We start from the raw sequence: 13,967 nt of genomic DNA on the forward strand, positions 1-13,967 counted from the left end.
CTCTGTATAATTAATATGGATTGAAGCAAATGAGGGCCACATTGAAAATGAGGTAGTATATTCTTTAGTCAAGTAGGCAATATATGTAGGATCCTCCGTACAATGTTAAGTTCCAAATAGGTTTCTTAAGAACATTCTAAAAATTCTTGTCTTCAGAAATAGAAAAGCACAAGTTGAATCAGAAGAAATTCTCAACAAACTATATTCAAACTCTCCCTTAACATAACTCCATGGAAAATGCAAGGTTGGTTCCATGGAGTATGAGGGGAATGGGTTGATACCTTTACAACAGGTCACAACCCATTCTCCTCATACTTCAAGTAAATCCACACCAAACAGTTTGATCATTGCATCTACGAGGAAATGGATGACCTACTTCATTATGCCACAACATGCACCTTCATCAAATCTTTTCACCTTTACAAACCCATGCCTGACTTCGAATCATTCTGGTGCAATAGCCGCATGAAAATGAATTCAAAACAAGAAGATTAATGCAGGGTCTTATGGATAATGAAGATCTTACCTCAGAATCAAGTACAGAACAATTTACTTCATCAATATCTTGAATCAAGCCCTTCTCCAATCAAATGAAACTTGCCATCAAATTTCATGAACTCATTTTCCTCACCAAACCCCCTCTTTTTCTGTAGTTGTATTATATAGTGTGGTATTAACTTGTATGGCATGCGATATTTAATATGTATTTTTGTGTTTTTCAGTAAATATATTTGGTAATGGTATCTTTACATACCATTACCAGTTCCACGGGGAGCACCTTGAAAAGAGGATGAGATGCTTCCAGTATAGTGGTTGGATCTCGCCACCCTGGAGGGTGCATAAATAGGTGGGGGATCTATCTCCTCCCATCGATGACGGGACGTACTTCCTCCGGGAAGGGTTGTACCTTGGCCGGTGATGGCTCTTAGGACTTAACCACAGTTCTCGCCAATGTTGCTATTGCGGTGGTCCGGTTATTCATTTTTCTTTATCCGTGTGCCTTCGGGCTGGTCGGAGAATCAGTGATATGACTTACATACCATTACCATGAACGTACGTATCATCAACAATTAAGCAGCAATGTACCATTACGGTATACCCATTTAATTGAAAGCGAATCTTTGAGGCTCCGAATTCGAAGGTTTATTGTGGTAAAAAGTAAAGAAAGAAAAGTTCAATATTCGGTTTTTAATGAATGGATAAATTTCGAATTCGAAAGGTTTCTTACTCTTCCTCCGTTCAGCATGGTGATGACGAGCTGATTTCCTTCGAGGGATGGGACAGTGTAACTCTGCTCCTGAGCAGTTGGCACGACTTCAACGTTAGCCACATGATACAGAAGAACTTGACGAAGAAGTTCAGGGTTTTCCTCCAGTTGATCGACTACTCCCTTCGGCAAGGTGGCGAAGGCATCATCAGAAGGCAGGAATACTGTGATTGGTCCTGCGAAGAAAAAGATGTAATTTGTTAAGAATACATCAAGTAAGAATATTAGAATATTCGTATTCAAAATACTGCAGAATATTAGAATATTCGTATTCAAAATATTGGAGAATCAATTAACTACTTAAATTTAATCGACTAGATTTTGGTTTTATTAATTTTAAGCAGATATGGAAAAAAATCTTATAATCTTATAATAATGATAATATAACACACACATATGAAGTCAATTCATTCAACCGATTTTATAGAGCATTTTTGAAAACTGAAATATGTTAGAAGAGGATTTGGAACTAGTTTTGTTTGTATTTTTATTCAAGGTTTTGAAGGTTAGCTACGAAAATGATTTCGTGATTTGGAGTTGTAAATCTGTTACGATACTAGGTAAATATTTTTTTTTTATAAATGAATGATATTATCTGCATTAAAGAATGCTGAAAATATTTGATCTAACAGTATAACAATTTGAAGAAGTAAAAAACGTCAGATATTAGTAAGATAAGCAGCCATAGCATTCATATAACAATTAAATAGTTGGCACTAAAGTAATATTTTGAAAAATTTGCCAACCGAGTGTAATTATAAGCATATTGGATGACATTATTTATAAATTAGATATTTTCATAGGCATTATAGTCTGTAATTTTTTATCGTATAAATCTCTTCTAAATACAATTTTTTTTACTTATAACCCTTTAAAGTTGTATTCTTTGTAATGTTTTTTAATAGTATATTCTGAAGAAATCTACAACTGTGATTTGAATCTTAAATTTAGAAGCAGCTTATCCTACAATATGATTTTGCGCGATAATAATGCCAATATCATCATCATCATCACATAATGAAACAAGAAATAATAAAATTGTCATTTGTAAGTATGGGAGTGATGAAATATCTAAACTGTGAAATTTTTGATGTATTAGCGCATTGAAAGCAAAACTATAAGGGGTAAATATAACAAAAAATTATGTACTGAAGACAACCATGTTTCCTATTATTTTGGTATGAAAGAACATGAGAGGTAATTATAGATTTTAAAATAATGTTTTTTAATAGAATTAAAAAGCTAACAACATGTGTCAATAATGTATTAAAATTAAATTTCACAGCAGGAAATTAGATATAAGAAAATAAACTAAAGTTACCTGGTCCTGAAAGAACATCTTCTATTCCAGCTTTTTGAAACAAAGCGAAGATTTTTGTTAATTTCACTGGAGTTCCTCTAATAAGAAGGGCAGGATTTTCTACGATTTCATATAAACTTCTTCTGCTATCTTCTCCTGGAGTTGCGGTTCCTGTTACTGATATGGGAACTATTGGTGTACTGGTTCCTCTTCCAGGATAGGATGTGACGGAACCTGTTTGCTGTCTTGTAGGGCTAACAGGTCTTCTTTGTGGAATAAAAGGCTGATTTACTGAAACATCGGAGGAACCGGGTTGGTTTACTGGATAAGAAGGGGTTTGAGTATTTCCCCCTTGTGGGTATTGACCCTGAGACTGTGGTCTTATGGTTTGAGCAGGAGGTTGGTATGGCCTAGATGTTCCAGGAGCAGGAGGTTGTGGTTGAACTGGTCTATTACCTGTTTGTGGTTGGACAGGATAAGGACCATTTGTTGGCCTGAATGGATATGAACCAGATGGTGGTTGCGTAACAGCGCCTCGCTGTGGTTGACGGAAGCCACTTTGGGGACTACCAGGCATTTTCCCACCTTGAGGTTGAGAAGGAGGAGACGGTGTTCTTAAACTTCCAGGCACAGGTGGTTGGCCAGGTGTGAAAACTTGGTTTGTTATATCTTGGGGGGCTACAGTTGTCTGCCAAGATCCTCGCGGTGGTTGACGAGAACCACTTTGTGGACTTCCAGGAAGTTTTCCACCTTGAGGTTGGGAAGAAGGGGGTTGTGGTCTTAAATTTCCAGATGTAGGTGATTGACCAGGAGTTAAATCTTGATTCGGTACACCTTGAGGAGCTACAGTTGGTTGCCATGAGGGTCTTCTGGTAGTTTGAGAACCAGGACTTCTAGGACCTTGAGGTTGTGGGTATGCGGGACGTTGTTGTGATTGTGGCAGTTTTCCTGGACTTTGTTGACCTTTTGTAGAGTCATGTGGCCTTTGTTGAGGATTTTGTCGGTTTATTTTGCAAACAGGACGAAGATCACCAGGTTTTGGTCGTTCCAAAAATGGGCGGCAATCTTCTTCACTAGGACACAATGGTCGACCATCTACGGGGTCGCTAGATTGTCTGCAACCTTGAGGTTGTGCTACTCCTTGAGAAGGAATATCTGGGTTTTGAGATCCTGTAGAATCACAGAGAGGGCGATTGTCTGTCGGATTGAAAGGTGCTGAAGGATCTCGACATCCAACTTGGTTTGTTGGTGATGGAGAGCACAGAGGTCGCCTATCACCGGCATATGTTGGTTCACCTTGAATTCTGCATCCTTGTCCTGGAAGTGATGGAGGACACTGTGGACGAGTATCTGAAGGATTGAACGGTTCATTAGCATCTCGGCAATCTGATGGTACAATCGGACATAAAGGTCTTGGATCAGATGGATTGTATGGTGGACTCTGACAAGAATCTGATTCGACTGAATCCGGGCATACTGGAAGATTTTGAGAGCCTGGAGTCAATATATCTCCTCTCTGGCGGCATCTTGGCCTTTCGCGATTGGATTCAAAGGGTGGCTGATCAGGTTCCTGAGGAAAAACAGGCGCAGGAGTGGGGAAACTTCCCGGTCTTGGTTGCGTTGGTCTACGTTGTGGGGGTGGAACAGGTCTGGAGGGTCGAATTGTCGTTCGTTGTTGTGTTGGTCTTCTTGTGGGTTGTGTAACTTGTTGTCGTTGTTGCCAGGAAGTTGTTTGCACGACAGGTCTTTGGGTTTGGAATTCCTGTTGTGGGTTTTCTGTTGCTATTTCAGTACCTGGTCTGGAAACTTTACCAACAGCAGGTGGGGTAACTCTTTGGTAAGATCTTGTTGTTTGAGGTCTTTGTGGTACTGGAGTTCTGTATGGACTACGAGGAGCCTGAGTTGGCTGACGATTGACCCATCTGGATGTTGTCTGAGGTGGATTGGTGACTGCAGGAGGGATTTCTTGTTCTGGATTTTCAACATTACCTGGAGATATTTGTGGCTGCTGATCACTAGGAGGTTGTTGACCCCATGCTGGTTGCTGTGTTCTGGCAGGCTGTTGCCCCCATGATGGTTGCTGAGACCTCGGAGGTTGTTGACCCCATGTTGGCGGTTGATTTCTGGGAGGTTGCTGTCCTCTTGGAGGTTGTTGTCCCCTTGGTGGCTGTTGTGCCTTTGGAGGCTGAGCAGGCACTCGAGGGGGTGGCACCTGCCTAGATGGGGGAGAAGGATATCTTGTTGTTTGTTGAGGCTGCCTTTGACCTCCAGTGGGTTGATCTCCTGGGCCTACGACGGAATTTGAATCATCTTCAGGTTGTGTTTGAACATTTGGTTGAGGAATTGGTCTTACTGTTGGACCTATTCTAGAAGGTGTAAATGGTCCCTGAGGCTGCTGTGCTGGTTGTCCAGGTCTAGTGGGTTGTCCATGTCCTTGAGGTTGTTGTGCTGGTTGTCCAGGTCGGGTGACCTGCCCAGTTGTTACCGAACTAGGAGGTTGTCTTCCAAAAGGAGGAACCGTTTGCCTGGAAAAAGATTGTCCACTGGGTCTTCTTGTAGTTGGTCCTTGAACGAAAGGCCTTTGTGGTTGACCAGGGGAAGGACGGGAAGCTCCTGGTGATTGTGGTTGACGAGAGGAGCTATCTGAAGACGGTTTACATTGACAATCAGCGTCAACCCCTTCAGGCAGTAATACACGGTTCAATACATGAATTACACCATTTGTGAAAGGAATGTCGGGTATAACAATAGGAATTCCATTTGCAAAAATGAGACCTGAAAAATATAAAGTTATCAACAATAAAACAGTATTTATGGGTTATAATTTTGTATTCAGTCTTTGAATATTCTTTCTGTAATTAATTATTTTACCATACAAAATTATAATAATTTGGAAAATGTAATTTCTTTTTACCTCTTTTCGTTGTGAAGGTAATAACTTCTCCACCAGCGGTGTCCCATCTCATGCCATCGGTGATACCACCTGTGTATAAGCTGCCAGGTAAAATATGATTCAACAAGATTCCTGAAATTCGCAAAGGAAAAAGTAAAATATATTAAAACAAAAATAAATAAAATGGATGGAAACCTTTTCTATTTTTGTAGAAATATTTTCAGATAATAAATTAACATTGCTTTTATAAAACCAACGACTTCAAGAGTTTTTTTAAAAAATATTTATAGCTCTTGATTATACAATTGTGTAAGAAATTTTCATTGAAATTGTTAGTTTAATTTCTTTAAATATGCCTGAAGTGAATAAAAATAAAAAACTTCAAATTTTGAATAAATAAAATTCTTTTTGATGTGCCTTAAGGATATTATATTAAAAAAATGGTATTTGACAAATTTATTGAATAAGCTGGTGACTTTTAAAAATACTAATTTTTTTAATACGAATTTTCAATTTAATTGAAATTTTTGATGATGTAAGTAAATTTCTTTTCCAAATGAATTCGAATTCCTGCCTGTAATTTTGATTACATATTTTTACTACAAATGTTTTCATTTCTTTTAGACTAGCATGCCACTGAAAAAATGTGCAAGATATTTTCAAATCATTTTTAATAGTGGCAATTTAGTTTTTTTTCTAAGATAAAAGTAGTAACTAATTATTTAGAAACACTATGGAAGAAAATATGCAAAAATCACAATATATCATAAAATGTACCCAATACACTCTTGTGAAAAAATGTATTGATTTAAAAAAATATATAATTTAATATATATTTAAAGCATTACCAAATACTATGGGAAAATAATTTATTTATACAATTTTGCATTGTAAATATCAAAAATTTCATTATTTACAGGTGTTTTAAAGTATTAATAACATCAAATTATATTAGTGGACATGAGTCCAAAAATTGTAATCTCAGTTTTGGAAAAAAAATCATTTCACATTTAAAGTATAACTAAATGATACGGGAAAATAATTTATTTATTCAATTTTTCATTATAAATAATAAAAATTTCATTATTTACAAATATTAGAAAGTATTAATAACTTATTAATATATTATTAAATTAGTGAGTATGAATCCAAAAGTTATAATCTCCCTTTTGGAAAAAAAAAAATATCTAAACGTAGAAAAATAAGTTAAAGGAACAACGTAGATGTTTTACGAAGCAAACACGTATAAGATTATATATATATATTATTTTTGGAATCCTGTCGACTAAATAATATATAACATTCTTTTGGTTGATGCAGAGTGCAGGTTTAAAGACATATACGAGACGTTGAATTTTCAATTTCGTTTTATTCTCTCTTAATATCCATCTCGGGAAAACAATTTATTTACAAGTAGACGCAGCGTGGCACAAAAAGCAGAAGTAAGAAAAAAGCGATAAAAGGACGAACAAATGATCACTAGCCTTATATAACATAGGATTTCCGGCCACGCGCCGAGGGAATGACCTTTGACAAGGGCAAAAGTATCAAATGAAATATCACTTTCATTTAATACGTCGTACTGATGGCGCATTAGTTTTACAAAGGATTAATTAAACCGAAAGTGGAATTGGATCACGAAATAAGAGAATATTTGTAGAAGGAAGTTACTATGGGCTAAATTAAGATAAAGTTTTGGAAATTAATTAAATTGAAATTAGAATTAAAATATCACTACATATATATAATTCAAGAACATTTGAATTTAACCATGCTTTTGCATGAGTATAACAGAATGAAAGCTGTGCTAAAATAAATCAATAAAAATAATAGAATTTGAAAGAAAAAAAAAAAAACACCTCATCATGCCGATACAGTGTGGTAAGTTAAACAGGGTGTTGCTTTGCGTGTCAAATCCTCCAAGCTGCAGATTGCTCATAACATCAGGATGCCAGTTTTAAAGTTCAACAAATAAACAAAATGATTTGAAATTTCCTTCTCCATTTCTGAGAAACCATCCATCAAATGAAATCATCTGGCATCTCCGTGACCTACGGTTGTTTTCGTTTTGTCCACCCTGTTGCAATCGCTTTAGATGAAGAAGCTCTATTGAATTGCCAAGAACTCAACAGGTAGTACCCCCCACCCCACCCCACAATAGCTCAGGAAGTTCGCGTGTGCTTACTTTCTGCAAGGGTTCTGTTCGAGGCGAGGATGTCCGTGAACTCTGCACTCAGGAAGCCGAAGGCGTCGTCGTCAGGTGCCAGAATGGTAAACGTGCCGCCTGAAAGAGATGAACACATGAGTTGGAATTTCAATAAAAGAACACTGCAGTTCTGTGAAAGATGCAAAAAGCGGTATTCATTTGGTTTCAAAAGGAAATATTATTTATTTATTTATTCATTTTTGCTATTTTTATAGTGGGACAGTGAGTCCGAACTTTCACATTCGTGCTGAGTATGAGAAAACAATAAAATAGCGTATAAAATTTATTTTAAAGAATTGCAAAATGACTATAGGGATCAAATGTCACAACATAGTAGCATTTTAACGGTAACTTGATTTTTGGGAGGTTTATTTCAATAACTATGGTTCATACTAAATTCTATTTTTGAATTAATCGAACTTTGGTCTAAACACTTACAGTCTAAACATATTTTATTTTCATTATTTGAAATCAGATTGTAATAATATTTTATATAAGTTAATACTCTATAATTATCACTTGAAAAAAATTAAGGATTTGTTACAAAATGTTCATAAAATGCAACTTAAAAAAATTGACACTTTAAAACTATATAAGATTTTTTAAAAAAATATTCATATATTTTACAATTTTTTACCAAGTATTCTTATAATACTCAACATAAAACTGCGTAAAGGTTTCTTTCTGCTGCTGGTATTTTCTATTTTATTCTTTTTTTTATTGTTAAAGACACGGAAATATCAAAAATAGCCATTAATTTTGACTTTAAAAATTGAAAAAGAAATTATTACACATTTTAGAGTTCATTCCTTCGAGAGTTCTACAAAACATATATTTGAGAACATTCATAAAAATGTTATGCCTCTTTTTCAACGGTTAAAAAAGTCTTAGGATTTCAAAGAATGGTATGCAGACTAAAATACATGGAGAAATGTCAATTTAAGGTTTTATATAAAATCTATAGAATAATCCGTAACTTGTACGAGATATCGATAAATTTATTTTAAATCACCAACATAAAAAATTGCAACAATTTTGGAAATAAAATATAGTAATGGAAAAAAATAAAGTAAAAGAAAGAAAAGATAAAAATTTCTTGAATCTTATGAATATAAGAACATATTTCTTTAAAGATAAATTCTTAACATGAGCAAAAATGTTTACGCTTTTATTCCAATTATTTTAAAAGTCGTAATTTGAATATGAATAAAACGCAAATAAAAAACTTATTTAAAAATTTCATTCTTTTGTAGAAAAGCATTTCGCATGTAAAATATGTCGAAATCGTAGAATTTGAACCTTAAATCTAAAATAAATATCTTAAAGCATTTCAAAAATAATAGTATCTTGAAATTACATTTTTATCAGCCTCTTTTCTAAAATAGGAATTTGAATAGCGAAATAAAGGGGCAACATTATTTATTCTTCTGTCACGAATCAAAAATAGTTAAATAACTGAATAAAAATATAGATACAGCACTGAAATTTTACAAGCATATTTAAAATGATTTCGTATAAGCCTATAAAAATATTGATATTGTAATAAATTTTATGGTATTATGTAGCATTTGTAAAAAGGATTGAAGAAATTTATTTGTTTAGATAATTGCGTTAATTTAAACTGAAAATGAATTCGAAAACACCAAACGATATTTTGGCAACTCTTTGTGGCGCTTAACTAATCACTCTTTGTGTGATTAGTTAATTAAAAATAAAAACTAACGATGAATTAATAGCGTTATTTGAAGGCTTTAATTAATTAAAAGTAAGAAACCAAACGATTAATTATAGCGTCATCTGAAGGTGACGTCACTTCATAGAAACGTCGAACGGTATATAATCGTTAGAAAATCTTTCCCATTATTCTGTTTACTCATGCGTTGTTGCCACAGTAAGAAAAAATAAATAAACAGGAGATAGCTTTTTGGAAAGATATGCAGATATTGTTTCTAAGCATACATACTAGAAAGATAATCTACGAGTCCAGCATCTAGCAAGAGTCTGTACAATCGTTGGTGTGACGTCCGTAGATAAGCTACAAGGTCTGTTGACGGTACTGGATATAGCGGATGATCGATGATATAGACTCGGCCTAGCTCGAATTGCAAGTCCTGCTCTATAATTTGAGCTCCGGAAACTGTTATGACCTGTAAATAGAATACCAGATATATATAAAGAAAAATAAAATAAGCAGAGCGGGATATATCTTAAGTGAATTCAAAAGGAAGTTTTAAAATGCTTTAAAAAATTTATATTCAGTAGGCAATATTTATAAAAATAGATAATCTGTTGAAATAAAAAAAGTAAAACAGTTCAAATTTAGTACTTAAAAACGAAACTTATTCATTTTGTTACCTTTCCAGATTCAAATGTGAAATATTAATGCGTTATTTTTCTTATAAGAATGGTAAGGTGTTTCATCAATGCCGATTTAGACTTGATGAATCCTTAAGCTATTTGCAATATGGGACCTTCTATAAGTTAATTTAAGTAATAGATACATTTAATACACACTCTCGGACAAATGTTTCCAAGAAAATGGGAGTTTTAAGCTATAACTTATGTAGCTTATACGTAAATTCGACATTATTTGTTATAAGAGCTGTTAAATAGAAAATTTAAAAGTAAAATATTAAATCCTCTTTAAATACTCAATGTTTTTAAAGAGGATTGAACGCTTCACATATAAAAAGTTTACTAAATATGAATATATATATTCATATTTACTTATATTTATGAATATATATAATTCAGAAAGCCAGCTTTCATCTTCTTGTTTTGATCAAAAATCTGAAAAGCTGGAAAAAAATATATGGATTTGAAGCTTGGATGTTCAAAGTTTGGATATTCTGTGAAGTAGTGGGATCATTAGAGAAATTTTGTAAAAGTGTAACGTATCATCGTAACAATGATAGACGTGAGCACTGCTTGTAACGTGCTGTAATAATTTTAACAACACTATAAAATGAATCTGAATCTCGCTAGAAGTGTCCTTCTGGATGGGATGTTGTCTTTTAACAGCAATTTAGATATAATTGTCCCAAATTAACTCACAAAATTTTATGATAGAAAATCGCATGCAAACTGGCATGAAATGTTTAAAAATATTATTCCTTGTAAGTTTTAAATATAAATATATATTAACATTTAACGTTTTGTTTCTTTGCAGTAGGATGCAATCCTTACCTCGTTACCTTTTGCATAAGCTAACATAAAAAATATGTAAATAAAATGTGAAGTTTTACAGTTCCATAACTAATTTTTATTGATGCATAGCTTTATTCAAAACGATAAATCAATCAATTTAAACATAAAAAAATGTTTCATTTAGTATATTCCAAAATAGAAGATTTCACATCGGGTAATGACACACATCAAAAGGACGGAGATAATTTAAACTTCGTCCAGCGTTACAATATACTAACGTTGAAACATTGGCTTTGTATTGGATTCGATATAACGTAAAATACTGAATCTTTTCGGAGCCCGAGAGATGAAATCAAACACGATTAATCTGGAATATACATCTTTTACTGTTCAAAGCGATAAACCCCTTAGCGTGATCCTTTGATTAATTGCTATTCTGTTTTTCAAGATGAGATTTTCATTTTTGTGAATGCCGCCTATTTACCTGCCGATACAAGGTATGAAGTAACAGGCAATATGAACTGTCCTACGATGCTGATAGTGGATCTCATGTTTGAATTGTATTTCCCCTTCAAATCAAATGAAACCTCCATACGAACTTTCCAGCGAAAATCTTTTCGATGCACTAAATTATTCGAATTGTCGTTATAGGGTTAACAGAATAACAGATAAATAGCTGGACTTAAGATTCTTAAAGGAATTACTTCAAAATAGAAGAACAGATTTCCTGTATCTATGCCAGATATTTTTATTTTTATCATAATACTTTTAAATTACCATCAGCTATACGGAGTATTCACTTCTTCAGGTTGGAAACTGAATGGTGATTAAAATAGGATTGCCCCTGTATAAATCCCTTCAAAGAATAACAGGAGTTTTAAAATCTCACCAAGTGATTATTTCCTTTAAAGCAAAATCTCGAAATCTATTGAGAATAAAAACTTCTTCAAATCAATGATTATTTTCCTACCGAGAGAAATTCCTTACATTTCCGTAGACGTTGAACCTCAGCGGTGCCCCTTGCGCAGAGTCGACGAGCATTTCGTTGAGAATCTGGGAAGATTGGAAGTCCCCTGTCACGAAGTGGTAGAGGACAAAGTCCCGTAGCTGCTGCGGGTTCCTCTTAAGCTGGTCCAAGGTGCCACCGGGGAGAAACATGAACGAGGCATCCGTGGGCACGAATACTGTCCAGTAACCTGCCAAAAATACAAAAAAATTATGAAGTGGAATTAATTTACAAAATATGCGGACAATTCCTTAGAACAAGGCCATAATGTCTGTGCCAGTTACTTGAACCAAATTTAGAAAATTATCTTAGTGATTTCTTGTTTGTTATCCACCGATCTATTATTCTCTCACTGTAAAAAAGAATTTAAGGAATTCTTTATTTTATGTTTTTTTTTTTCTAAAATGGATAAACTTTTTCCATATTTCCTTAAGTTGCCAATTTGAGAGGTGGGCACGAAGTACTTAAACAAGAAGTTCTTAACCTCCGAACATGACAGTTGAATAGGATAGTAACATGAAAATGAAACTGTTTAGTAAGTGATTGTACTTTGAGAGGGTTTTTGTCACTTTTATTGAGCAGGAATAAGATTTAAGTAAGAGATCAATGTTATTAAGACACACGTAATCAAAATTATCAGTTTTTCGGTAAGTAATAAAGCAAGTAAAGCCAATAAATTCTATCGTAATTACACCTTCTTAGTATAAATTAAAATATAATGATCTCCCTGAAATCTGGCACATCTCTAATCCAGTTCCTTTAGTAATCTGGCGTTTTCAGAACATCCAGTTGGAAAAGTTAATATCTCTCAGTATCTTTGGTGTGACTTGAACAATACATTTCTACACAAATTTCAAAATATTTGAGATAAATATGTTTTACTATTGAAATTGTTTAAAAAGATTCTCCTATCATCCTATCTCTAGTTTAACATCTATCAGATTACCGATAAATATCTATAAAAGAAAAGAAAAATCGATGTATTGAAAAAAGATTTTACCTTATTTGATCAGTATGAATCTTTTAGATTCCCATGTCTTATTTATAAAGAAACCAGGAAGATCTTTTATTTTTATTATGGTAAGACTTTTTTTATAAATATGTATTTGCAATTCATTTAAATATCTTCCCATTAAGTCGACAGATTCCATTGGCAATGATTATTGGTATGAAATGTTATCAGGATCTGTATTTGGTCCGAGCCAAAATACTAGCATACATGATCCGTAAAACAAGCATGCTTAACCCCTCTGCGATTTTTGATTAATGACTAATTGGTAAAGGAAAGTCTTTTTTCCAGTTGCCAGATGACATTATTATTCATTAAATTTGCTTTTAACAGCTAAATATAATTTCAAATTATAATGTTTTCCAGAATTTTCGAAGTCTGAGTCTTTGAGAAAATAAAGTTAAAAATAGCATGTTAAAGAATCAAAGAAAATACAAAATTATAATTCAACGCATGCCAGGGACTTTTTGTCACGAATAAAAATGAAATACTCTTAAAATTAGGAAAAAAATATTTTTCCTTCTCGAGCGCCGGCGGCTTTTCACTAGGATTTTGTCCTTCTTTTACCTTTCCTAATTAAGGCCGGTTTGTATGTAATTTTTAAAGAATAATCCATATTTTTATTATCCAGCAAAATTCTGATGCTCACAAAAGCCTAGATTAGAAAACCGTAATCCATTCGTTTAGTAATCGAAGATGACCTTGTCCTATAAATAATTAACTAATCCTTAAATGGAAGGATAATCAGTTAGTTCAAGGATAAATCAGAACATAATCAGAAAGATATTTTTTTGATGTTTTGATTAGGAATAATTTTGTACTATCAACTGCAAATGATTTTTTTGATTATGCAATTATTTTATTAGTCATAAATTAATCGACTTTAGTTGCTTTCAGTTCTAACATTTATCTATCTGTTTTTTCTTATTATAAGTTTTAAGAATAATTTTAAACTGTCAAGTATGATTGGTCAGGCTACAATCCTTTTCATTGCGTTCATTAATTAATATAGTGTTTACGATATATCAATAGCCATTTAAATGTTATTGACATGTATTTTGTGAATGAGTGATAATGAATTAATGGAGATATTAATAATTTAATAAGTTAATAAAGATAATTTTAACTTCGATTTATTT

The 13,967-nt window shown here is 33.4% G+C and overlaps 1 protein-coding gene across 1 annotated transcript in view; it reads right to left on the reverse strand.

Moving 5' to 3' along the window:
- Window positions 1-13,967, reverse strand: part of LOC129965837 (uncharacterized) — a 92,004-nt gene that overhangs the window by 31,612 nt on the left and 46,425 nt on the right. Inside the window, exons 4-9 of the mRNA XM_056080053.1 lie at window positions 11,801-12,009; window positions 9,630-9,813; window positions 7,646-7,744; window positions 5,482-5,592; window positions 2,589-5,342; window positions 1,229-1,443 (exon numbers count right to left, since the gene is read on the reverse strand). Of these exons, the coding sequence (XP_055936028.1) occupies window positions 1,229-1,443; window positions 2,589-5,342; window positions 5,482-5,592; window positions 7,646-7,744; window positions 9,630-9,813; window positions 11,801-12,009 (3,572 nt within the window). The remainder of the gene's footprint in view (window positions 1-1,228; window positions 1,444-2,588; window positions 5,343-5,481; window positions 5,593-7,645; window positions 7,745-9,629; window positions 9,814-11,800; window positions 12,010-13,967) is intronic.

This window comes from Argiope bruennichi, chromosome 4, assembly GCF_947563725.1.
Source record: "Argiope bruennichi chromosome 4, qqArgBrue1.1, whole genome shotgun sequence".
In the NCBI taxonomy this organism is placed as follows: Eukaryota; Metazoa; Arthropoda; class Arachnida; order Araneae; family Araneidae; genus Argiope; species Argiope bruennichi.